Source organism: Choloepus didactylus, chromosome 12 (assembly GCF_015220235.1).
Source record: "Choloepus didactylus isolate mChoDid1 chromosome 12, mChoDid1.pri, whole genome shotgun sequence".
In the NCBI taxonomy this organism is placed as follows: Eukaryota; Metazoa; Chordata; class Mammalia; order Pilosa; family Megalonychidae; genus Choloepus; species Choloepus didactylus.
Window position 1 is genome coordinate 4,526,063 of NC_051318.1, and position 27,333 is coordinate 4,553,395.

The following is a 27,333-nucleotide window of genomic DNA, read 5'->3' on the forward strand; positions in this document are numbered from 1 at the left end:
ATGCTAATGACCTCTCCCTGAGGGGGTGTATCTTCTCTAAGAGGAAAGGGGTGGGGCTCAGCTCTACTACCCGCCTTCCATTCAGAACTAGACCCCAGAGCCTGGGTAAAACAGCCACAGGCCCACAAATCCTTACACCAGCCTGGAGCTACAGGCTAACAGGTGCCACCTGCTTGGCGGAAAAGCATAGTGACTTGAGGCCTCACAGGGTGTGTCAATCTTCTAAGACACCCTCGGGGAAATCGGATACTATTACCTCCTTCCAAGACTGGGGCCCATTCTGGTCTCAGAAAACCTGACTGGGGTAACCAAAGAAATCAGATGCCTAGACCACAGAAAACTATGACCTATACTAAGAAAAACGAAGTTATGGCCTAAGGGAACAACTTACACTTCAAATGAGATACGGGAATTAAACAACTAATACTAAATCAATTCAAAAAGTTCAGGGAAGACATGGCAAAAGAGATGAAGCGTACAATGAAAACACTGGGTGTACATATGGTAGAAATCGAAAGTTCAAAAAAACTGGCAGAATCCATGGAAATGAAAGGCACAACACAAAAGATGAAAGACACAATGGAAACATACAACAGAAAATCTCAAGAGACAGGAGAAAACACTCAGGAGCTGGAGAACAAGGCACCTGAAAGCCTATACACAAAAGAACAGATAGAGGAAAGAATGGAAAAATATGAGCAATGTCTCCAGGAATTGAAGGACAACACGAAATGCAGGAACGTACATGGCTTTGGTCTCCCAGAAGGAGAAGAGAAGGGAAAAGAGACAGAAGGAATAATAGAGGAAATAATCAATGAAAATTTCTCATCTTTTATGAAAGACATAAAATTACAGATCCAAGAAGTGCAGCATACCCCAAACAGAACAGATCTGACTAGGGCTATGCCAAGACACTTAATAATCAGATTATCAAATGTCAAAGATAAAGAGAGAATCCTGAAAGCAGCAAGAAAAAAGTGATCCATCACATACAAAGGAAGCTTGATAAGACTATGTGTGGATTTCTCAATAGAAACCATGGAGGCAAGAAGGAAGTGGGGTGATAAACTTAAGATACTGAAAGAGAAAAATCACCAATCAAGAATCCTATATCTGGCAAAAATGTCCTTCGAATATGAGGGAGAGCTTAAAAAAGTCTCTGACAAACAGACAATGACAGAGTTTGTGAACAAGATACCTGCTCTACAGGAAACACTAAAGGGAGCACTACAGGGTGATAGAAGACAGGAGTGTGTGGTTTGGAAAACAATTTTGGGAGATAGTAGCACAGCAATGTAAGTACAATGAACAAAGATGACTGTGAGTATGGTTGAAAGAGGAAGGTTAGGATCATGTGGGACACCTGAAGGAAAGAGGAAAGATAAACACTGGGACTGTGTAACTCAGGAACACCTAGGGTGCTCAACGATTGTGATAAAAGGTACAAATAAGTTTTTACATGAGGTAGAACAAATGAATGTCAACATTGCAAGGTGTTAAAAATAGGGTGGGATTGGGGGGAAAATACAACCAATGCAAACTAGAGACTATAACTAATAGGAACATTGTATTATGCTTCCTTTAATATAACAAAGACAACATACCAAAGCTAAATGCATATGGGGTGGGACATAGGGGAAGGGTATGGGACTCTTGACATTGGTGATGTTGTCTGACTCTTAATTCTACTTTAGTTTAATGCTATCTTTCCTCTCGTTGCTTTCTAGCTGTCTCTCTCTTTTTTCTTTTCCTTTTGTCTCTCTACCTTCTTTGACTCTTCCTCCTTCTTTTTGGAAGAGATGGAGATATTCTCATCTACATACTGGCAATGGTGCTGAATACATAAACATGTGACTATACAAGGAACTATTGATTGTTTACTTAGGACGGAATGTATGGTGTGTGAACAAAACCGTCTTAAAAAAAAATGGGTTGATGAAAAAAACTTGAGGGCACTATATTGAGTAAAATAAGACAGACACATAAGGACAAATATTGCAAGGTCTCACTGATAGGAACTAATTATAATATGTAAACTTATAGGCATGAACTATAAGTTACCAGGATATAGAATGAGGCTAAAGAATGGGAAGCGGTTGCTTATTATGAGCAGAATATTCAACTAGGGTGAACTTAAATGTTTGGAAATGGACAGAGGTGACAGTAGCATGTTTTGAGAATAACTAACAGTGCTGAATAGTGTGTGAATGTGGTGGGAAGGGTAAGCTCAGAGTCACGTATGTCACCAGGAGGAAAGCTGGAGGTTAAAAGATGGGAATGTATAAAACAGTGAACCTTGTGGTGGACAATGTCCGTGATTAACTGTTCAAATATCAGAAATCTCTCTCATGAACTAGAACAAATGTATGATGCTATAACTAGAAGGTAATAATAGAGGGACATATAGGAAAAAAATATACCTATTGCAAACTATACACTACAGTTAGTAGTATTTCAATATTCTTTCATCAACAGTAACAAATGTGCTATACCAAAACTATGAATCAGTAATGGAGGGGGGAGTGGTTAGGGGTATGGGAGGATTTGAGTTTCCTTTTTTTGTCTTTATTTCTTTTCTGGAGTAATGAAAATGTTCCAAAAATTGAAAAAAAAATTGCGTTGATAGATGCACAGCTGTATGATGGTACCATGGGCAACTGATTGTACACTTTGGATCTTCGGACAGTTGTACGGTATGTGAACAATCTCAATAAAAAAAGAAAGACATTTGCAAGATAACTGCGAAAACCTGACAACCGGGAGAGTGCTAGGGCATTACTGTAAGCCTTGGGGTAATCACAGTATTCTAATTATATAGGAGAATGTTAATATTATTTCATATCATGAAGTCTAAGGGGTGAAGTATCATCTCTTTAATTTACTTTAAAATGCTTTAGGAAGACAAAAAAGAATGTCAACAATTGTTACATTCCGTGACTGGGTAAGTGGGTATTAATTCTTGGACCTTTATATTTTTAAATTTTCATAATAAAAAGCCAAAATAAAATAAAATGCAGTGCAAAATCAAAATAAAACCTCATAAATTCAACTAAGTTCCTTCTATGGTATTTATGTTTTAGGGTTGTTCTTACAGATAAGAAAACTTTACAATGATTAGTTTGAAAATTTGTGTTCTAAAATGTGTGAGTATTTTGTTTTCTTAACGTGGTTTAGACCTCACCCTTGCAATCTGATGCACACTACGAATCTGCTTAACACACCGTTTCATTATCAGGTGATCTTCAGCTAATCACTAAGAATTCACAAATACATTCTTAAAAAACGGAACCTGAAGGAATGAAGCATTCATAAATGGAAATGTTAAGATTAAGATTTGCTTGCTACAATTGAGGGAATTTCTGTGTCCTTTCACAGGGCAGAAATAACACAATTGATTATATTACCAAGAAACAAACTTTTACCCAAAGTTGCCTTTTGGCTGGCAACATTTATTAGCACCTGCGGGGAGGTGGGGGGACAGGGGGTGACGACGCGGGCCTCGGGGTGTCCAGGCTCGCCCCACGCATGCCCTTTGCCTCTTCTGTGCAGGAGATCTGACTTCGCTCCTGTCGGGTGTCGTGGGGGCTTTTTGATGGCGGATAACCACTGCCAGGGCCTCTGGGAGGCTGGAGGGCATCTGGGAGATAACATCACAGGGTCACGAGAGGACAAGCAAACCACGTAACAGAGCTGTGGGGACACGATGAGGAAATCCAGGGACCCGCCTGTCACCGTGCCTGCCAGCTGGGAGGTGCACGGCAGAAATATCCCAGGACAATTCCTCAGACAAGCAGTCTTAACTGTCTTAATGAAAATGAACCAGTTTCACATAAAAACATGAGGGCACAGGTGAGATACTGTAAATCTTGGTCAGCCTTACAAGTTCTCTAAACATGAAGTGGTGGGGTAGTGATGTGGCCATAGATCACCTCTAACCTTTCATATTGCGTTTCAGCTGGAAGGAAAGGTCAAAGGGCACGGCCTTTGGCCGAGGTGGACCCCAACGCTCTGCCTGCAGAGGGGACACGAGGCTGTGAAAGCAGAAGCCCCAAGGCTGGCCCTTCCTCTCGGCAGGCACACTCCCCGAGGACCGAGGACTCAGGATGGCGACTACGAAGGGCTCTTGTCCCAGCTCCTTCTTTAATAGCTTAAATGTTTCAAAGCAGACCAGGCTCTAGTATTTGTGCCCAGCCCCCCTCTCTCTGAAAGGAACAAAAAAGGATAAGGGGACATCTACCATAAGGAGCCAGATCCCAGGACTCGGTTGGCAGTTCTGCCCCCGTCCTGAAAGCTTCCTGCTGCCATCACACATCCAACAAGCAACAGAGGCGTCAAGCAAGCAGTGAACCCCAACATCTCCAGCTGTCACAGTGTCTGTGAGTCAGCCTTCTTCTGTGTCTGCCTTTCTTGGTCCGTTCTTCCTTCCTTTCAATTAGAAGGTAAAGAACATAATATGCAGCTGGGTGGCACGGAGTAAGCTGGCAATAAATGCTTGTGAAATGAAAGAGTGAGCAAATGAAGAAAGCTATTAAGTTGAGTAAACGTGATTTTGAAATTGGTGTCCTTTTGCATTTTTTACCCTTGCAAGTTTTGTTTCCAGCTTGGATTGTTCCATGAGTTTAGTTTTAGAGTTCAGAGCAGTACCCAAATACTGGCCACGAATACCCTGTCTTTAAACCATACTTCTCCTTCTGCAGTGCCATAATAAGCAAGCCTAACCAAAGCAATTTTCAGCATGCTGTGGGTTATAAGTCAAGGCGGCATTTAAAATACATTTAGACAAACATGTCAAGTTTGGCAGTACGTTTCCTTTTCAGATGGCTTATCAATGAAATGATAGTCACACTTTTGTCTTTTGTATCATCACTGTCAGCTACTAACACATGGTAGTTTTGCCCATATTTCATGTTTTGGTGTCAAAAATTAAGCACTAAGGTAGATTATATTGAAGTAAATAAAACCAATTCCATTTTAGATATTAACTTATGGGGGAAAAGAGCCTTAAAATAACTGGGAGCTTGTGCTCTCTGGCTGGGCTGCGTGGGGCACCCAGGAAGGTAAAGCTGCGGGAGCCTTCTCCTCCCTGGCACCCTCGGGCGGCAGCAGTGGGGGTGGGGGCGGCAGTCACGCTCGGCGCCCCCCCTTGCATGACCGCATTCCGAAGCCTCAAGGCATTATCACTTCCTTTTTTTAAGTGACATAATAATTTGGGAAAATGGTTATGCTTATCATCATCTGTCAAACAATTCCTGTGTTAACAAAATATATTTTTCCCCTCAACGACTGTGTGTGTGAGCTCACGCCCGCGCCAACTCCAGCAGGACCTGCCTCTGTGATGACCAGCGGGCGTGGCGGGCAGGGCAACTCCACTCACCCCTTAAGGAGCAAGGCTGGGCCTCACCTCAAAGTCACGTGACCACTGCAATGTAAGAAAAAAGCTCATGCGCGTATTTGTAAAGGACTGAAGCACCAGCACAGTGTGTTTTAAGATGGATTTCACGATAAGTCACGTCTCCGGAGGTAAACTCTATATAAATGGAGAAAAAAAATATCCTCTACACTCACTGTTGGTTGAGTATTGAAAAGGCATGTCACTGGCAGATTGCTTCATTCGCTGTTCATCACGTCAGACAAACATAACCTCTAACCAGTAACTGCAATAAACAACCTGTAATATCTAATCAAATAAGCGGTCTGATGTATCTTACTGATGAGGAACTTTCATTGCTTCTGTAATCTTCAAATGTTCAATTGAGTGGGCTAAGGAAGGAGTAAGAATATTAGGAATAGAAGTTATATCAAATATAAACATATTAGTCTAAATAAATGTGGATTTCTAGTTTTCATATACAATGAATTTAACCAGTACTTTGATGTTTAAGGTTTTGATAATTTAATAATTTCAGGAGATGGTAAAACAGAATTATTTAAAAGGTATTGCTTATTTTATTTTATTAGAATAAAAATAAATCAAATTAATGTTTCAACAGATTTTTTTTCAGTCATACCAAAGACAGTGAAACCTCAACTTGCAATTACGAAACTTTGCTTTGTAGCTGTGTTACCAAATGCCACCTGTGTGTCAGGCATTTCAATAGGTGCTTCTTCACCTACTTCAGTGCATTTAAGTCTGTCCACAACTCTTACTATGTCAGCATTATCTCATTCATTTTAAAGAAGATGAGACAGAAGGTCAGAGAGTCAGAAAGCCAGTCTAAGGAGCAGTATGTGGCAGAGCTACATGGGAGCAAAGTCTGAGCTCTGTCTACCACGTTCCATTTACTACCTCTCAAGGCTACTACTGATCCAAAGAAAGAAAACCAGACAACCTTTGCTAATTTCAGGATAAACCTTTCTCAGCATCTAATAAAGAGCAGAAACCTCAAAATTCAGCTTCCTACAGAAATGAGAACTGAGTGGGTGGCATGGCTGGAATAAGGGCTTTGCGAAGAGCCAGAGAACCAACTCCAGCTCCAGCTTGCCCCGTCGCCCTGTCCGAATCATCAAAGCCCCATCAGGGGAAGTATTTCTGGAACAGAGACGTTCATTTACTTTCTTCTGCTTTTTTCATTCTTATCTGCACAATTCCTTAGAAACATTAAGTTAATAACTTTTCAACATGTACTTGTTACAAATCAGAACCACTATTTTGTCAATACTTTAAGGGAAGCAGGCAAGAGGTACATCTGCGAGTGGAACCATGGGCCTGGTGAGGGCTGGGAAGAAACCTACCTGGGGCAGGGGCTGTTCAAGGACCCCCCATACTGTCCCCGCTCGCCTCTTCCAGGAAGCCATCCACACTCACCCAAGACAGCGCTCCCTCCTCCACACTCAGGGGAAGACTTGGGTTTTGTGAGGCTTGAAGCTGCTACAGTTTGGAGGAGAGGGGCTCTTTAAGAAAATGAACATAAAACTCTGAATATAAAATTATGGGCAGGGTACAGGAAGGAGTTCCTTAAAGTAGAGGGGCCTCGAAACATAAACATCATTGGCTTTGTGGTACATTTATCTCTGACTCCACTTAATGTCCATATATGAGAATACACTATGTATCTACATCTATGAGTGAGAAGCAGTGTACTGCCTGTTGAAATTTTTCCTTTTGATTATTTTTTTCCTCAACAATGGACATTCCTAATGGTCAGGACTATACCTTAAAGTCCTCTCAGCACCCTGCAAAGACCCTTTTATGTAGCAGCTATGTGGTATAGCCCTGTAAGTTATTTTCTACTCTCCAGATTACAGAAATTATAAAGGAGAGATTCTCAAATACATTGTATTTGATACTTATGAAAGAGAATTGTTTGCTGCCCACCAACCAGCCCTTTCTTTGGGGAACAGGAATCAAAATTTCCTCTGGTAAGCTCCCACACCACTGTTCTTAGGTGCCTTGGGTGATCCTGATTCCACCTCTAAACCCAAGCATGGGGCATCACTGGCTTATCCCAGCCCTCTGGCTTTAGCGATGGGTTCTGAGATGGAGGAAATAAGGAGCATCAAGGAGATTCGAGGAGACAATTTCTGGAAAAGAAAGGTTTCCTCTGTCTTCCATGGGAGCTATCTCAGTTGCTCTGCCTTCTTTTGGATGGTATGATGTGAGGTCTGGAGCTGTCGCAGTCATTTTGCTACTAATGCGTTTGGAGCTGTTCAGGCCAAGTGGAGGGAAATGCAAGCCCATAACACAGAAAGCCGAGCAGAGAGACGGAAGGAACCAGATCCTCATGGCACTGTCAGAGCCACTGGATCAAATCCTGCTGAAATCAAAACCTACCTCTGGATTTGTCAGTTATGAGAACCAGTGGCATGAATTTATCGTTTAAGTCAATTTGATTTGGGTTTTCTGAAACTGCCATTCGAAAGGCTCCTAATTGATACAATGCAGAATTTTATGAGGTCATTATAATGTGCTGATAGAAAGAAAGAAAAGAAATCCAATATTTTTAGGGTTGTAGGTTTCATAGTTTCCTAAATGTTTTTTTATAAACTACAGAATGTAAAAATTACTTGGGTACACAAATGTTTATTAAGGAACCAATTCTAGTACTATTCACTGCTAGGATTAGGTTTAGGACTCCCAATCTTTTGTTTATAAACAACTACTTTTGCTGTAGGGGTCTTTTAGAATGTTTCTGCTTAATGATATCATTCAAACATTCCAATTTTCCCTGGAACTTTTGAAGAGTAACAAACTCTCCGTTAAAGCTCCTTTTGTGGTACAGATAAAACTACAAGAACCCCAGGGGCTTAGTGGCCATCTCTCACTTATGGCACTACTACATTATAGCAGGTTTTCTTTCCAATTATATTATTATATTTAAAATGTCACTTTCCCATTGGGCGTATAATATGATGTATTTTCATACATTAAATTCTTGTTTATTAATGATTTTTATTAAGGATAGTCCTGGCTTTCTAGCCCATTTGCAAGAAGTTCCTATTAAGAAATGCAGTGAAGCATGGGAACAACGCAAGAGTAATTTATTAACACATCAAGAGGCTTTAATTTGCTAACATTTTCCTATCGTGTTAAGTCTGACAGAATATAAAGAACAAATTGCTAAAGCATAAAATACAGAAGAAATGAAGGAAAATGCTATCTATCTTTTAAGAGCTCTTGGTTTCAAATGTTCACAACGAGAAGGACTCCATGCTGGCAAAAGTACGGTTAGCAGTCACGTGGCCTAATTTCCGAGGCTCCGTCTGGTGACTCTTCTCTCCAACACTATGTGAAGGAAGGAGAGGCCAGGAGAGTCACAGGAAGAAGAGCTCTCCCAAGGAAATACAGATTAAGCAGATCAGCTCAGCAAACCCTGAAGAATGTTTCTATCTTCCAGGTACTTTAGAAACAGTGACTTCCTCATTTCATTTATCCCCTAATTTCTAGGTATACAAAAAAGCTGTAATTCCTAGCAAGTATTTCACCACATGCCCTTTACGATCCACACTCATCATAATGAGGGTTGTATCTTCTCCGGCTGGGATGGTATTCTGAGGCCAGCCAGAATATGTGCTCAGTAATGCGGGCTCACAGCTCTGTCGCCAGTTTTCCCTCCCTCCATGGGGGCTGGGATTATGTACGTGTACTCATTCTTGTGCTCCCTGCCAAGTTTGACATATAGCAAATGCTGGGTAATTTTTCTTGATTTAATGACTAAAAGAACAAATAAAGAAATGAAGGAAAGAAAAGACTTGGACTCAACTTTCCTTACAGCAAAATATCCCAGATGATTCCAACAAAAACCACCACTTTTCCTTTTTGAAAAGGAATCTAAAGTAGCCATAAAAGTAATCAGTTTATGACGTCTTGATGTGTTACTATGTATCATGCCACCTGAGAAGCTACACTCTAACTTTCTTTTTATAGATATTTTTATAGCATATAATATATAATGGTTATTCAACAGTAAATAGAACATATGCAGTGATTTTGCTGAAAAACTACCAGTTTAATAGTTTTCATCCTCACATTGATGAGTTAGTTCGGTTTTCTTTTATACCTGAAGATTAAACTTCAACTTTAGCAAGTCGTGTCAAAGATGCATTTCATTCAAACATTTACTACCAATGTGGACATGGTAGTATATAATTATCATCATTATTTGAAAGACAAGTCAGAGGATATGGCCTTTTATCATGATCTATTATTTTTATATACATGGTGTTAGCTAACGTTATGTGCCAGGTACTGTTTTCAGTTCTGTCCATTTATTAACTCATCAAGTCCTCCCAACAGCCATAGAAGGAGCTACTATTATTGTCTCCATTATACAAGTGAGGAAACTGAGGCACAGAGAAGTTGAATGACACCGTCCAAGGCCCCACAGCCAGGAAGAGGCAGAATCAGGCTTTGAACACAGTCAGTCTGGTTCCCGCGCTCCGGTTCTAACCGTCCCTGCCTGCCTCCGTGTCGGTCGTCCTATGGAACAGACAGCCTCAGCATTTGATTTCGGGGGAAGTGATTTTACTGTTCAGTGAGGACGGCCTCATGAACTACACAGCTTCTATCTCCCTGAGCCTGAAAAAAGACTTGCTCATGGGGAATAGTCCAAGATTTTTGTTCACTTGAATCACTTTGGCAAAATCACTATATTTGCAGTCATGCTGGAATTCAATTGCTAGCTTTCCCCAGCTGTGTGACCTTCAGTAAGATGCTGGTAAATTGATCTCTGGATTCCTTTAGCACCTAGAATCCGATAAGTAAGACATGCAATGGACGAGCAACGAAGATCTGATCAGGAAGTCACATGAGAGAACTGGAGAGTGAATGACAGGTAAGAATAAGGAACAGTTAGTAAACGGGCTTCAAAAACAGCCTGGGAGATATTTCATAAGTAGTAATAATAGCTAATATTCACAAAGTGCTTCTATATGACAAGTGCTATGTTTAAATACATGCATCATTTGATCTTGATAACAACTATTCAAGGTAGAACAGTCGTATACAAACAGGGAAACTGAGGCTAAGAGAAACTCGCTTCAGGTCACACAGCTAGCAGGTCCTGGAATACGCAACTTCAACTTAGGTGGCACTAGCTTTCAAAAGCTTTCAAAAGTAAGAGACAAGGCGAGAGAGCGTTCGCTGAGTTAAAAACCATTCATGGGGTTAATTTTAAATTGCCATGTCGTACTCCCTCTGACACATCTCCTCACATCCACCCCTTTCACTGGTTCAGTTCCATATGTTACCCCACAACGAATATATCAAAAAAGCAGCTCTTCAAGTTCCGTATAGTTAAGACATCATATTTTTTCTTCAAATTGCCCCAACTTCCAATGACCAGATGGAGAGACTTTCTAAAGTATTCACAAAGTCTATCTCTGCCTCAAGTAAAAAAAAAAAAAAAACAAAACCTCTGTAATGCACAGTAACCCTATTTAAAAAGAAATAAGAGATTCCTCAAAAAGTTAAACAGGGACCCAGTGGTTCCACTCCCAGGTGTACACCCCAGAGAACTGAGGACAGGTCCACAACCACTTGTAGGCGGACGTTCACAGCAGCGTCACTCAGCACGGCCAGAGAGGGAAAAGCCTGGTGGCCACCAGACAGGACCCACCACCCACGGACACTCAGCCATAAAAGGCACGGCGATCTGACCCTGCACGGCGGGATGAACCGCGCAGACATCAGGCTGGGTGAGAGAAGCTGAGCAGAGAGGGGGCCTGTGACATGCTTCCTACACCCCCACTCCCTGGAACACCTGGGGGGGACGCGATGGGGCAGAAAGCAGACACAGCCCTGGGAGTGCACTAAATGCCACCAAAGTGTTCACTTTAAAATGGTTAATTTTATGTTGCATGAATTTCACCTCCATTAAAAAAAGAAATGAGATATGCCAAGAAGCAAACTTTCAAGAGAGGCTCTAAGTCTATCTTACAAAGAGATTTTTAAAAAGGTTTAACCATTTGCATCACTGACTTACTCAGGATACATTAAACACAATTTGGACTTTTCGGGCATTTTTGGACACTCAATGTCATTGAAGGAGCTTTAGTCCTCCTCCACCTAAGGCTGCCCCTCCCCGCTTTTTCTAGAGAATCTGATCCCTGCACATTTCCTGACTCCCAGGGATCTGGCTGCCCTTCTCCAGGACACCCAGCCCCTCAGATAAAACAAGAAAGCTACGCACACATGCTCATCATGCTCATCACCTGTCGACTGCTAACCCAGAACATCACCTCAATGGAGGAGGGAGAAGAATTCAGTGTGAACAGGCCGAGGCCCCGCCCTGGCTCCGTACACAACGCTGGGGTCTGCTTGGACAGGAGTTCAGGCTACAGAGAAGCTTCTCGGGCCCAGTTCCCAGTTCCTCACCGCGTTTCAAACAGCTGAGTATCCCAGGTACTAAGCATCAGTGTCCAGGCAAATGAGGCGAACCAACCACAATTATGCTTTTTATTTCTCATCCCTCATTTGTGTCTTCCTCCTGCCAGGTTGTGTGTGTGTGTGTGTGTGTGTGTGTGTGTGTGTGTGTGTGTGTGTGTGTGTGTGTGTGTGTGTGTGTATATTTTATGGTCAAGATAACATGCCTTTCCACCCAAGAAACATGTCACAGAAGTGCCTCACCATCCTGCTCCGTGACTGGTAGAGCACAGAAATCCGAGCCACCCTCCCCGTCTCTCCCCCGGCCCACAGCCTCGGCGTGTGCCAGAACTATCGCGTCGCCGGTGACCTCATGTCTATGCCAAGGATTGACGGCTTGTGGACACTGGCTGCCAAAGGACAAGGCAACCACGTTTACAAGATTTCTTATAAACATTAACTGGGTGCGTATACACTGGTAGAGAAGCTTTTAGGATATAGTCCTCTGAAGAAAACGGACTTCTATGCATTTAGAGATCACCTTTGATAGATCCCTGAAGTTCCCCGGAAGTGTCAGGTCCAATTCTTCTGACTCATAGTTTGTTAATACCCATGGAAACACAGGATACTGGTTCAGATCATTATACGTCCGTCCTAGTGAAGAAAGAGAGAAATGAAATTTTATGTACATTATTTACTTCCGAAATACCTTCTGTTCTTGTAAGAGATAAGGCAGTTATTGTGTGTCAGATGAAAACAAACTCCTGTTTACTGCACCATGCCTTTGTTCAATCAAAAGCACACTTACAACAATGTGTTCCAAGTGAATTTCTTAGCGCAACGATAAGAAATGAGTAACCAGAATTACTATTTATAAGGTAAGTTGTGGTGGAGCCTGTCAGCTGTTTATCAGAATTGATCTCCCTTCCTCCCGGGAGAGACAGCATCTCCTGGCCTCTTATACAAGGACCTGTGACTGCGGGACTTTGCTCTGACCCACAGCCCCTGAGCAGGGCTGAGCCGTGCTCCCCAGGTGTGGGCCCTGAGCAGGGCTGAGCCGTGCTCCCGGGTGTGGCCCCTGAGCAGGGCTGAGCCGTGCTCCCCAGGTGTGGGCCCTGAGCAGGGGTGAGCCGTGCTCCCCAGGTGTGGGCCCTGAGCAGGGCTGAGCTGTGCTCCCCGGTGTGGCCCCTGAGCAGGGGTGAGCCGTGCTCCCCAGGTGTGGGCCCTGAGCAGGGGTGAGCCGTGCTCCCCAGGTGTGGGCCCTGAGCAGGGCTGAGCCGTGCTCCCCAGGTGTGGGCCCTGAGCAGGGGTGAGCCATGCTCCCCAGGTGTGGGCCCTGAGCAGGGCTGAGCTGTGCTCCCGGGTGTGGCCCCTGAGCAGGGGTGAGCCATGCTCCCCAGGTGTGGGCCCTGAGCAGGGGTGAGCCGTGCTCCCGGGTGTGGCCCCTGAGCAGGGGTGAGCCGTGCTCCCCAGGTGTGGGCCCTGAGCAGGGCTGAGCTGTGCTCCCGGGTGTGGCCCCTGAGCAGGGCTGAGCTGTGCTCCCGGGTGTGGCCCCTGAGCAGGGGTGAGCCGTGCTCCCCAGGTGTGGGCCCTGAGCAGGGCTGAGCTGTGCTCTCGGGTGTGGCCCCCGAGCAGGGGCGATCCGTGCTCCCCAGGTGTGGGCCTCCGTGCTCCCCTCTCTTCCGCCCCCCAGCCCAGGGCCCTGCACGCGAGGGTGGAGTTGCCGCGTTGCTGCCCTGTGCACTTGCAGGCTGTGCGATGCTGTTCCAGAATAAGGCACATACACCTAAAAATCATATTCCCAGTGTACAGAAGAATATATTAGCTTTTATCAAGAATCAGTGTAGAGAATTTGTGAGTTAAGGTGCTCTGAAGCCAGTAAGTAAGTACAGAGGCAGATGTCAAATGCACATTTTTCACTCCTGTAAGTTCATGAATGTTTTTGGATCAGGTTGCTGCACTCGACTGGGCAACCTCAGGTCGGGGTTGGCAGAATGCCGACTCCAGGCCCTCGCTTGTGAAGCATGTGTGGGAAGTTGCGGGGTGCACGCACAGGTTTACCCTCATAACAGAGAGTGCCAGTAACATGGCACCAGACGAAATCCAGAGAATCTCTGTTAAACGAACAGGGTCCAAAGAAAATTTCTGCCAGACAAGGTTTTTCTTTTTTGTAAACGTGTTATGACCTAATTATGGGTAACTTTCTAAATTTCCACTCAAATTCATATAAACTGCAATCTCACTGGTATTTAGTAATACGGATTTTACCCAGTATCTTGTTGCACACATGCACGCATAATGACAGTAACACAGAAATGTATACATCACCTTGTTTGGCATCACAGAGTGACATTAAATGATACTTACTCTTACAGCAATTGCTAAATGTGGCTGTGAAATAGAATAAACAAACCACAATCTGAGTAGGAAGTAGATCTGCTCACAATTAAAAGCATCAAACCAAATTAATTAATTCATATAGCAAACACTTTATGGCAGGATTATTTTATCTATTATCTAAATCTCTTTGCATTTTATAACGAAATGACAGATGGTTTTCAATGTGTAAATTTACCTAAGTGTGTACTGCATACTCTGTAAGTGGTAAAAAGCAGACTGTTGCTTCCCCTCTGTGCGCCTGGGAGGCGGTTAGAGTCAGGTCAGGGTCTCCCCGTGTCCTCCCTCCACGGCACCCAGGTCGACCCCTCGAGCAAATGCACACACTGCTTACCGGCTGCCTCCCCACCAGTCCGTGCAGTCATGTACGTGGGGTGTGTGTGTGCATGTGTGTGCTCATCTCTGGGTCCTGGCACATACTATCTGCTCAATAAATGTCTGTTGAATGAGTGAGTGTGCATATGATAAAAATGGGATAAAATAAACCAAAATTTAAATAACAGAAATAAGCCAAGAAAAGAAAGAAACTTGCAGAAGGCTGTCCTTGGAGGAAGAGGGTTTGCAAAGGCAGGGAAATACATGAGCGAGGGAAGGGCACTGTGCAGGCGATGTTACACCCAAGGAAGACGCCGGCCGCTGGGACCTCAGCCACGGGCGCACACACTGCGTGTTTCCAAGTCTGCTCCGAGGGCGGTGCGGATGCACACACGGGGATCTGCGGCCTTCTCATCAGCGTTTAGTGCCTGGACATGTCCCGTTAAACCCCTACCATAAATTTACCACTCATGGCTCGTATCTACATGAACTTAGACACCTGCTTTCTCTCGGTATTTTCTCTACACATGCATACATGCGCACATACACAGAGTCTAGACTGGCCAGGGACAGCTATTTCTGGGATCCTAAATGGGCCCATGCCATTTAATGCCCTGCCATCTCCTGGGGAACTGTTTTCCTTAAAAATCTATAAATCTCAATGAAAAATAGGTCTTCCAGTATTTAAGTGTATTTTTATAGGATAAAACTGATGCTATTTATATAACATATATTTGTATTAATTATATAAATCATTTAGGAGCTGAAAACTAGATGCCATATTGTTTTTAAAATTTCAAATAAAGGTTTTAAAACTTAGATACTAAGAAGAAAACTGCCAGGCATACACATAAAATAAAAAAAGAAGCCAATTTGCATGAACTCGATATTTAAATGTATCATAGGAATGCAAACATCTTTGAGGATACTAGCCATTTAATAGAACTGATTTTCTAGTAAAGGGAACAATATAATGCTATTTTTGAGAAAAAATATAAAGGAAACGTATCATTTTTAAAACACACACAAAAACAAGATTCATTCCAGTGGTCACAACTCACGAAAATTATCTGTCCTGATTTTTTTGTAATGCAGTTTAATTAACTCTCTAGAAGGCTCTTTGAAAACAAAAGCTGACAAAAAAGCTAGTAATTTCTCAATTAAGAAAGCTTGAAAGCAACATTTAAATTCTAATAAATGCAATAACTTTTATAAATAAACTACTGACATAGTTACATTAAAGCATTTTTAAATAAAACTTTCCACATAAAGCCTCAGAACATGGACAATCCATAGGTATTTTGATTTGAATTAAAAATGCACAATGTATTCAAAGTGGAAGAAAAGGAGTGATCAAGTGGTATGGTGGGACTTTGCATTCAAATGCTTTAATCACGAATTAGCATGGTTACTTTAATTATTTTATGGAATACTTTTGTGATAAAAAGTAACGATTTATAATATTAACCCCAAAATGATACATTTCCAAAAAAAAAAAAAAAAAGAAAAAGCTGTTAGATTCTGGCACAACTAATATGTATTTACCATTTTCTTTTTCTTTCCTATTGCTAAAATTTAGTAACTAAATGTGTCCTGTAATTGAAAGGGCTCTTTCTTCATTCGGAAGTGTAAGTGTAGTTTTTTAATGAGTGATGCTTATAAGGGTTAATCTCAGAAGATGAATATTAAATATTGCAAGTCTCTGACTTTAATCTACTCAAACAATAACACTGAAGTAAATGAGATCTCAGAAACACTGGATATGTTTCTTCATTTAGAAAAAACTTTTTAATTAAACCATCCAATTTAATGTTTTTACATGGCACTTTGGTTTTGAAGGTAAAGTGATCTAGAGACAGCTGACAAAGGAATTATAACTGCAATTCCTTTGTGAAAATGTTAATGACAGCAAAATATTGTTTAATTAGAAGATTGCAGCATCTGGATTAGCACTCTTTAAGAACGATGCTCCTGTGCTTGTCTGCTTCTTCACACTTTACAGACATTTTGTCATCTCCAGGTCATTAGGAAAGAATTTTTAATGATTTTTCTAGAAGCAAGCAGTTCAAGTTACATCTAATTAGATGACAATAATAAGCCCAACACATGCAGTAGCTAAATATATACATAATTAACCAGTGAGGGCTTGTACATCACAGAGTAAAAAAGTGGAAAATGCTAAACAGGAGAAAAAGGCTGGGGTTGGGGGAAGTAGTGCAGAATTCATTAGCTGATCATATGAAAAACAACTCAAAAGCCGTTGAAAAAATTCTCAAAACTAACAGGAGATCATTTACACGAAGCTATGTTAGCAATCATTTCACTATCTTTTTTAAATGCAAGCATGCCACCAGATATTAATATCTTTTTCAAAGTAGTATCTAATAAGATGTAAGATGAAGTATAGTTTATATCTTTCAGAGCACAATGAACAGAGATCAGGTCAACTGAGGGAATGAAGGTTGAAACCACATTTTTAGCAGAACTCTGAGCATCATTAAAAAATCTTCTACATAATCTTCCAAAACTTAACGTGCTTTAAATACTTAAAAACAGCCCAAATGTTTCAAAAATAGTCAAATAAATTATTCCACAGGTCTAAATTGGACTCTCATGCAGTTTTAAAAATCTGCTTTCAATGAATTTTCATGAAATGGAGCAAGTAGAAAGCTAACCTGTGTATTAGCAGGTTCCCAATGATACACCACATACAGAAGAAGAGAAATAGACAAATTGCCAAAATGTTAAGTGTGATATTTATGGCTAGGTTTATGTATGACTTAAATTTTCTTAATTATACTTTTCCATATTTAAAATTTTCTATATTAAATAATTATTAAATTTATATAAAGAATGAAATAAAGACTACAAAAACATAAACTAGCTTTTAGGTAAGTGTCTTATAAACAGGATGTCTTCTGAATATTTGACAAACTTCTTTAACTATGTAAAACATCTTTACAAAACTCACATTAGTGAAATGTGTTTATATGTAAATGTATATATATCTCTCTCACATGTGGGTCTAAAAATCTACACAAAGCATTAATACTAGGACGCTGCTGCCTAGTGTTAATTATAAAGTGTTAGTTTTAAAGCATCTAGAAAGGAGAAAAGCAAAACCAAGTAGGAGACCTCAAGAGATGGAGAACAAGAAATGGGTCATATAACGCTGCACTTTTAATTTCAAATTAAAACCATATTTTGGGGAAAAAAGAAAGATAAAATTGAGTGCTGAACAATAACCAAAATATATTTATAGAAAATGTGAAATCTATTAAGTCACATTGACTGGTATTTTAAAAAAGTGAAGTCAAAAAATTATCTTCTCAACCAGGTTCCAACTCCTTCTCTTCTCTTCAATCCGGAAAATATAAAGAACCCCTCATCCAGCAATTCTAGACCAGATCACAGCATCAAAGTAAAACCACACACTCACGAAACGCAGGTGTCAAAGCGGTCCCAGGGGACAGGTGTTTACTGAGTGCAACTGCTCTTCCTCCTCAGTGACCCCATGATCTCGCTGGAGAATAAGATCTGGACATAAAAAGCTCAGAACACACCATCACAAGCATCCAAACGCGTGACACAGACGGCGCCGTGGAAGACGTGAGTGCCACTGAGGAACATGATGAACACAGGTTCTCCAAGTGTGGCTCCTGGACTTGTGAGGAAGGCAAATCCCAGGCGCACTGAATCACCTCTGGGGTGGGCCCGCCAGCCGTGCTTCAGGAAGCCCTTGGGGGTGACTGTGAAGCCCCCAAGACCGAGAGCCCTGGGGCAGGGTCCTGGGATGCCATTGGCTGGCGATGCCCAGCTAGGTGCCCTCCAGAACCACTGTCCCCAAGGGAACCCCTCACCAAGTCCTTCCTCCTTCCTCGGATGTGGCATCTGGTGACGCAGGGTGCACGACCAAAGGCCTGGCCCGTCCTCAGGCAGAACAGCTCCCAGCGGTCACCCCGTGCTGTGGTTCAGTGTCACCTTCTGCCTACTTCTGCTCTCACCCCCAAAGATGCTGAGCCCAAGGGTGCTCTCCAGCAACCTCTGAGGCTCGGGAAGTAATTAAATATACCTGGACACCATCTCCTCATCTGTGAAATGGGGATAAGAGCAGAACCTAAGTCTGAGGTTACTGTGAGGACTACACAAGTAAATACAGATAGAGCACTTGGGAAAATGCTTGGCACACCGTAAATCGCTTAATAAATGTTGACTATTATTTTTTCTTTTTTCTGAATATTGATGTTAATAATTAGAGAAATGTTTCAAAAATCAAACCTTTCTTGGCTTTGGATTACCCAGGAAATTAAATATGATTTGTCAATAAAACACCAGGATCCTTTTGAGAAATAAGACTAGTTTCAACCACTGACTTAAATTTAACAAGTATTTTTATTTACTGAACAATCACTGTTTCCCTAAGACTGTGCTGTGAGATGATACGATTATTCAGTGGAATCCATGTTAGTAAAAGTGATATTGGTACAATCTGACATCTTTTTAGTGCCCTTGCTAGAGGATCATTAGGGCACTCTGCAAAGCATTTCAGTAAGAGGCGGATGAATGGACACGTATCACCCACAAATCAGGAAGATGCAATTCCAACAGTAAGCTTCCCTTCCAGGTGCTCAAGGTTTGGCTTCAGTGAAGCTTCTCTGTAAAACCATTACCCAAATCTTCGATTCTGTGGTTAGTATAAACTGGCATCCCTACTTTAGATTTCGGGATGCAGGCAAGGAAGAATTAGCAGGAAAATATCCAGGGATGTTCTCCAACGATATTCATAACTTATTCCAAGTGTCATTCTACTTCTGTATAAAGGTTCAGTTTGCTTGCAAAATCACCTCCTCTTAACAGAAATCTTCTCAGAATTCATTTGAAGTCCATCTCTTTTAAGAAGCCTTCCTGGACTAGACTACTTCACACTGATCTCTCACTTCTATAAACTTAATTACACTTAATCACATCCTTCCTTGCGTGGTCTAAATGTTTTCTATGCAAATCTTGCTCTCATAATTCGATTTAAAATGGCCAAAGCAATGGTGATCAATTTTATGCTTCAGAACCAACTGGTGGGTATCAGAACCCAGTTTCTGGCTCAGCAGGTCTGGTGTGGACCCCCTACCGTGCACCTCCACAAGGCCCAGGGGCTGCTGCCGCTGCGGGGCTGCCCGCTGAGAACCACTGCACTAGAGCATGCGACAGTGGCTCGGACTTCCAGGAAACTGGCACTGTGCATAGTATCATTTAGCTCTCTCTCCCTCTCTCTGTTTGCCACATCTGTTACCATTACTTTAATCCAAATCTTTACCCAATAGTTTCTTTTTTTTTTTTTTTTTTTTTTTAACCACTTGAAATGCTCTTTAATCATCCTTGATATTCTTAAACTCAAAACTCCAGAAAAGGAAGCTTTTCGTTTTTCCAAAAATTGCACCAAGATAAAGCGGAAGCTCTAGTTGATGTGGGTGTGTTGCATAGGCGTTAGCAGTACTGCCCTCACTAGTCGTTCATTGGACAATAACGCAACCCCAAGAAAAGGATGGTTACCCAATACTTTCTTTCTTCTTGAAATGCCCTCTGCTTACTTTCTAGTGAATTCTTACCCATATTTCAATTTGCAACTTGGGTGTCATCTGTGCGAAGCATCTCCTGGTCTCTTAGCTTTAAGTAATGGCTTCTAGGTCTGCAACCCAGTTGGCTTTGTACCTTCTCCTGTTACAGTATCTCAGGCTTTTTACTGGAATTGCCACCATTTCCTCACTACTCTATGATCTCTTCAAAGGCAGAAACCATATGTTACTTGCCTCTACAGTCTCACTAGAGAGCGTGTGGCACACAGGAAGTGTTTGGAAACGGTCCACTAAAAGAACTGACCAACTGACTTCACAGCTCCGTCTCTGACAGCCTTTCCCCACAGCTCTCTCTGATTCGAGGGTATCTCAGTTCTGCATCACGCCACACATAGTTATCAGTTTAATTTTCCTAAAACACCACACTGCATTCCCTTCTACTCCAAACTGTACTGAATCCTAAAAACCGAAGTTCAGATTTTTTGCAATCTGGCTTTTACCTACAGCTCTGCTCCAGCCAAGCGGCAAGACTCACGTTCACTGAACACACCACACATGTTCAACGGGCAGAAACATCTAAAGCTCTGCCCTGTTTTCTCCCGGGCCAAATAAATTCTTTAATTCCTCTGCTTAGCTCTTGCAGCAGACATTATTTATAGCATTGTTCAGCACTTAATACCAGCTGTCTGAAAATGCTCTCTTATTTATATTTATATACATTATATATATACATATATGTAGATATGTGTGTGTGTATATATATATATAAAACACTTGCCCAACTAGATTTTGAGTGCTCTGAGTTCCTGGTCCCTATTTTATACTTTTTATCCTAGGACCTAACATATACCAAGCTTTAATGTTAGTTATGGAAATGTAAAGGAAGTACTCTATAAATTCTTTTTAAAAGTCAGTGGCTCAAATATTCTTTATGCCATCAAATAAAACAGGACCCAGTGCTCGGAAGAAATAGGAAGACACTTTTAAGCCTCTTACTGTCTGTGTGCTCTGGCTCTGAGACTCAAGGAGTGTCCTGACAAGGAAAGAGCCCGTCCCTGTCTACCACTCACGAGCATCTTTTAGATGTGGTCCCTGTGCAAGACCCGCCCTGGCTGCCGCCCTCCAGAGTCGGACAGAAAGCAGCAGGGGACAAAGCAGGCGGGGGTGAACGGTGGTTCTGTGCCATATTGTAGGAAATACACTCGGCGCAAGTGAAATGAAGTGGGCAGGAGTGGAGACTGGAGGCACCCTTTAAAATAATGAACTAGATAACAACAGAAGCTAAATTTTTTTCATGAATTCCATCCATTCCATACAGAGGAATTCACAGACAGAATTCCTTCATAGAATAGCAGAACCATGTAAGATGAATGCCAGCTAGACTGGAAACAGCTGGGAACAAGGTATATCACTCTGCCCATTTGCTTTACATCCAGCATCTCCAGACGGATGGCACTGCCAAGGAGAAAATCATATGCCTGCTAATGGTATACACTGGGTCTGGATAGAGCGCTCAAGAATAGATAAATAGAAACACGTATCTTAGAGAATACGGAAAAAAGTACTTCAGAAGACCATAAAGAGAACATTCTTCTGAAAAACCAAGTAAAGATTCATGTAAGTGAAAATAATATCCTGTAGGAACAAAAAGGAAATTTTAATGGAGAGTTTGAAATCTTTCTTATGACGTAAAAAGACATAAAATAATCTTAACCCAAAAAATAGGAGTTTAATAATAATCTAGATTCTGAACAATAAATTGCGTTGACAAAGATAAGGAATGAATGATGAGTAAAACTGAGTTAAAGTTCGTATCTTACAAGGAGGTGATTAAAAAACGTTGATAATTTTAGAGTTCAAATTAAGAGAAATAACAGTTTAGAGGTTTTTAAAAACGTATACACAATCTCTAGAAGAATTAATTACAAGATGGCTACATTCTGAATCAATAAAGAGGTGAGCAAACAATTACATATATAGCCAAAGAGAAACAATTTAAAAACAAGGAATTGAAAATAATAAATGCATAAAGTAAGACCAAACATATCAGTTATTACAACACACATAAACATATTAAACATTGCTACTGAAAGAAGAAAAGTCCAAGACAGAGTTTAAACTTGAAATTCCAACTCTACCCTAGGAAACAGAGCTGGCAGAGGACTGGCAGAGCTGGGACCCCATCCTTCTTGTCTTTGGCATAAAGCTTATGCTCATTTTGTTATATCAGGCTATTTAGCTCAATAATCTAATGACCTTCAGTTCCTTACATTTCAGATAATTAAGTTCATTCCATCTATATGTGCAAATAGTGTGCTAATTAAATAGTATAATATCTTTCTTTTAACTTTGAGGGAGTAAATAGGTTTAAGATGTATGTGTGTGCATGATTACATATGATTATTTGAGATGTATGTCATGAAGATATATTTATATAATTGTGATATACGTATACAATATGTAATAAAATATAATATCATAATAAACAGTTCTTCAGTTGAACCTCTAGTATCCTATTAGCAAAGGCACTAACATTACGATATGTATTAAATGATTAAAACGCAAACACATTTCAACATTTCAGATGACTTTTTTATCCCTTCCTGTTAACAAAGTTGTCTTGCCTATCTAACACATATCTGTATCAGCCAAATTTAATATATACTTACAGCATCTACAGTCACACTCATGTACGATAGATTTAGAAGAGTAATCCTTTTAAGCAATAGCTCAGAGGGCACTGCTATAGATTCACAGCCTGCACATTCATTCATTAACAGGACAATAACCATGGTAAGCATATATATTTATGGAGTTATTTCAGTACAACTGATCGCCAAAAGTTTTTGTAGAGGCTGATTTACAGCAGTGAACTCTTTATAATTCAACATGAATAAGGACTTGCAGAGCTTAACTTCGGAAAAAATAAAGAGGTACTTAAATCTCACTGACATGCTGAACCACTGACAACCACTGATTTAGCAGAAAACCCAAGCCACCACCTTCTTTAATTTACAAGCTTGACACTGCCAGGGTTGATGGCAGTTTCTCATCATTTAGAAAAGGTAACCTGACTTTATGCTTTTATTTGAAGATTTTCAGAAAAAAACACACAACGCTGTAACCCGATTCGCCAGGACCCAGGTGGCATCTGTGCTGGGCAGAGCCTGCTGCAGCTCTGTCTACCTGCTCTTGCTGCCAATGACAAAGCAGCGGAATCACATTTTCCCATTATAATTTCAGACACACTCTGGCAATGGTTTGTTGACTCATAACCTTCAGACAAAGCTGTCAGCAAAGGAAATGGCAGAAGGAGAGCAGGGAACAGCCTCTTCAACCATAAATGCATCTGCACTCTTGGAACCAGCTTGTCGAGTTTCTGATGAAATCTAATGTGAGTGGCTCAAAACATTTACTCTAAAGCTGTATTTGAAATCCACAGAGAAAAATGTATTCTCTTGAATTATATTACTGATAATTTTGATGAACATAAACATATTATGAGATTAAAAGTCATCTTACCTGCTATAGTATTAAGAAACATCAAATATTCAAAGTTAGATATTTCCCTTCTTTGCCAACGCTGAGTCATGTTGGAAGATTTATAAAGTTGTCGTGGCGTGGCCAATGAGATCCTCCTGGCAATTAAGCAAATCAGAAAAGACATGGTCTCTTTTGACTTATGACTTTTAACAATCCAATGTTAACTGATTTGTTGGTTTGAAACCATTTAATTTAAAATAATTTATGGATTATTCTTCCTAGATGAATTACAAATACAGTTTAATTGTAGATATTAGCAATAACTAAAAATTTTATTACATATTACAGAGAAGATACATCTAAGCAACTCTATTTTGTATAATGTATCTGCAAATGGATATTTTTCAGGTCAACAAGAACAAAGGTAAAACGTGCTCAATGTAAATCATCTATGTTACGGTCATTTTAAACAATATGGCAATTCTACTCCATGCTAACCAGCCAGGCAGGGAACTAGTCAGGTAGCAACTTAAACCTCAGATAACAGTAGCTGCGACAGCACCCTTCGCACCTGCCTCCGCGCATACTGCAGGCTCACACACACAGCCTCTGCCGCACAGGTATCCCAAATGACGCGCAACAGCAAACCAACTGGGAAACTTGAAAAAAACGTACGGGTTCAGAAGTCAGGACAAAGGAATAGTGTAAGGGAGTAAACCAGGATAATTTGGGCAAATGATGAATATTTTAAGGATCAAATTGTTTGTCTAGAAAATAATAAAAGCTGGCCGTATTTATAAAAGTATGATAAGATTACTGAGTTTCTAAAATGATTACCACTTAGGACAGAGGTTCCCAAACTTCTTCAATTCATGGCATCCTTTAGAAAAGGCACTGACATTACAATACATATTAAATGATTAAGACGCAAAAACATTTCAACATTTCAGATGATTTTTTATCCTTTAACAAATAAAGGTCTCTTGCCTATCTATTTAATAAATACTTACATCTTAATAATTTAATAGCTATCAGAAAATGTAATACTTATAAATTGAAGGAAAAATGCTATTTTAATTTCATTCTTATAGAACCACAATCGTTCCTTAATGGATTGTTTGTGTCTGTTGGCCTTGAATTAAATCTGACACCCCCATCCTCAATTCCCATTCCACACTGAGTTTTCATCAGCTACCACCAAAAAACCACTTTCAAAAAGATGTTATTGAAAGGAATGCAGCACTATCTACAGCTGAAACCTTGAACTAACGTGAGGAAGTAGCTTCTCCGGTGCCTGCCAGATTGTCGCTGTGCTTCCCTCAAAATATCCAATACCCCGGGCACGCTGTGCGTTCACGGTCAGCCCCAGGGCGAGGGGAGGGCACAGTCGGGAACCGTGGCCTTCAGACGATTTTCGTCAGTCAGTGGATTATTACCAAATATTTCTATCATGTGGAATCTTAGTAGGCATTGTCGTGCACATAGTAGGAGCTAAAATATATGTCAGCTGAAGGGAGGGAGGCAAGGAGGGTGAAGGAGGCCAAGGAACACGTTATCGCTAATTCAAACATGAATTAATGCTAAGGATAATTGGATGTAACTCAAGGTTTAAAACACTGGCTTACAATGTAGCAGCCTGTTCACAAATCAAAATTTTGGAGCTTTCTTAGTTATGTGTTTGAGATAACAGACCCTACCAGATCCAAAAGAACTGCATGAGTCTAATGGTCACTTAATTACAATGCTAAGCAGTATACATATTTAACACCTTGATCCTACAATTCAGTGCATTTTTCAATAAATTTATAATGTGGTTCTCACAGAGCAACATAAAGGGCTTCAAGATTTTGATTCAGACTGGCACCAATATTCAGAATTTACCCAGGTACACTTCCCTTCATACACCTGTGGTAACATGCTAACATGTTTTCTGAATTATCCAAGAATTAATACACCAGGCTTAGTCCAGTGTGCACTTGTGTTAACTATTATAATCCTGTTCCTGGTAATCTGACCAAAGTTCTCACCTGCAGCAAGCTCGAGCTGCTAATAGCAAAGCACATAGTGAAGGCTTGAATTCCTTTGCTGACTTTTTGAACCCAGAAAATTTAAGAAGTAAACTGCTGATCTGGAAATAATTCTGACCACCAAAAAAACCCAACCCAGCCCAGCCCAAACTGCTTGGAGGTAAACTGTAGGTAATGAGAATCATGGAGAACGTTTTATCCTGCCATCCTTTGAAGATGTAATAGTGAGGAAGAGAAAGGTGGGCACAGGAAGGAGATTTAGAAAAGCAGATTCTTAGCAAGTTCGGGGCAAGCATCAGTTTTCCTGTGGATCATCCGTCTTTCCCACTGTAAATTCCCCGAGAGAGGCAGTGTGCTTCCTTCACTGACATATCCTCAGCAGTGAGCAATGCTGGTGTACTGGGGGTGTCTCTGTTAAGTTCACGCTGACTGACTTGAATTCTTAGTCATCTACCCTAAAAGGGAAGATCACTGAGGAGAGGTGTGAGGCCAAAAAATTAAATTACTAGTTCAATCATATGAACAAGAAAAATGGGAAACAGGAAACCAACTGGGCTGCTCAAAATATCCTGTAACAAGTTTAGATATTAGATTAAGAGTGGCTGGTACATATTTGGGCTACAGTAGGATCCTTTTAGCACTGGGGGATAAGAGGAAGATAAAATTGCCTTCTGAAATAAAAAGAATTAGGTTTCATAACAAATGGTGACCATTTTAAATCATGAATCCCGTGAATACAATCAAGGTGTATCCCTGGGAATGGAACGTTAAGTTGAGAATCTAATCAAATGCAGAATTAATCAATTGTGCTGAATGAACAGAAAATGCAATGACACAAGGATGGTGCTCAGTATGGAGAACTTCCTATCAGCAGGATCCCCGTGATTACCTGGGTAAAGGACCCAGTGGGATCTGGGGGGGCGGGGCAGAGGAATAACTTACCCACCTCAAAATTTCCTCTGTCAAATGGAATATGAACCTCTCTGATTTCAGAAGTTAGTTGTTTTAAGATTTAAAGGAAGTAATGCTTATAAGCTAAAGCAGAAGCACAGTCCTTGGCACATGGAGGTGCTCAATAAACAATATTACTAATATTGATCAATTAAACAGGCATGCATTAGGCTATGCTGGCTTAACAGATATAGTCCCTTTGTTCTAAATCTTGGCTCCTGAAGCAGCGATCTGATTTGTAATGTGATCTTGCCCAAGAAGTGGCCTAAATTATTCTGGCAGAGATATGTGTTGTTGATAAACTGGCGTTTTCATTTATAAATCAGTCTCTTATGGGTTTAGCTGAGAGTAAGTTCCCTAGAGTTGAATCAACTCTGCTTCAGCAGGCGAAACTCAAAGTCAGGGAAGCAAAGCAGAGAACAGACCCCTGGACCTCGGGGGTTCCACGAAGGCATTCCCACCTGAGGGCTTCGACCAGAGGGTCAGCACCAGCCCCCCCCCCTTGGCAGTTCCCCAAATGTAACGAGAGCTCACATATCACAACACACAGTCTATGGATGCGTCTGTCTGTGTACGCATGTGTGCGTTCACAGTGCTTTATAGTTTACAATGTGCTTTCACTTTATCATCTCAAGAAATTCTCTTAAGACCTTTCTGCAGAGGTTCTGTCCCCGTTTCACAGCAGATAGGGGTGGGCTCCTCTCCCCCAGTGCACTGACCCTCTGGACCAGGACTGATGGTGCCAGATCTGTCCCAGGGCCTGCTCTCGTTACCCAGACAGGAAGTGGCA

The 27,333-nt window shown here is 41.2% G+C and overlaps 1 protein-coding gene and 1 non-coding gene across 8 annotated transcripts in view; both read right to left on the minus strand.

Moving 5' to 3' along the window:
* Positions 1 to 27,333, minus strand: part of NBEA (neurobeachin) — a 637,956-nt gene that overhangs the window by 89,105 nt on the left and 521,518 nt on the right. For all 7 annotated transcript variants that reach the window (XM_037800588.1, XM_037800589.1, XM_037800586.1 and 4 more), the window contains 2 exons: positions 23,605 to 23,720; positions 12,342 to 12,454 (listed from right to left, as the gene is read on the minus strand). In XM_037800588.1, coding sequence (XP_037656516.1) covers positions 12,342 to 12,454; positions 23,605 to 23,720 — 229 coding nt within the window. The remainder of the gene's footprint in view (positions 1 to 12,341; positions 12,455 to 23,604; positions 23,721 to 27,333) is intronic.
* Positions 19,930 to 20,056, minus strand: LOC119507496. The gene has a single exon (XR_005211255.1). It is a non-coding gene; the product is annotated as a U4atac minor spliceosomal RNA (small nuclear RNA).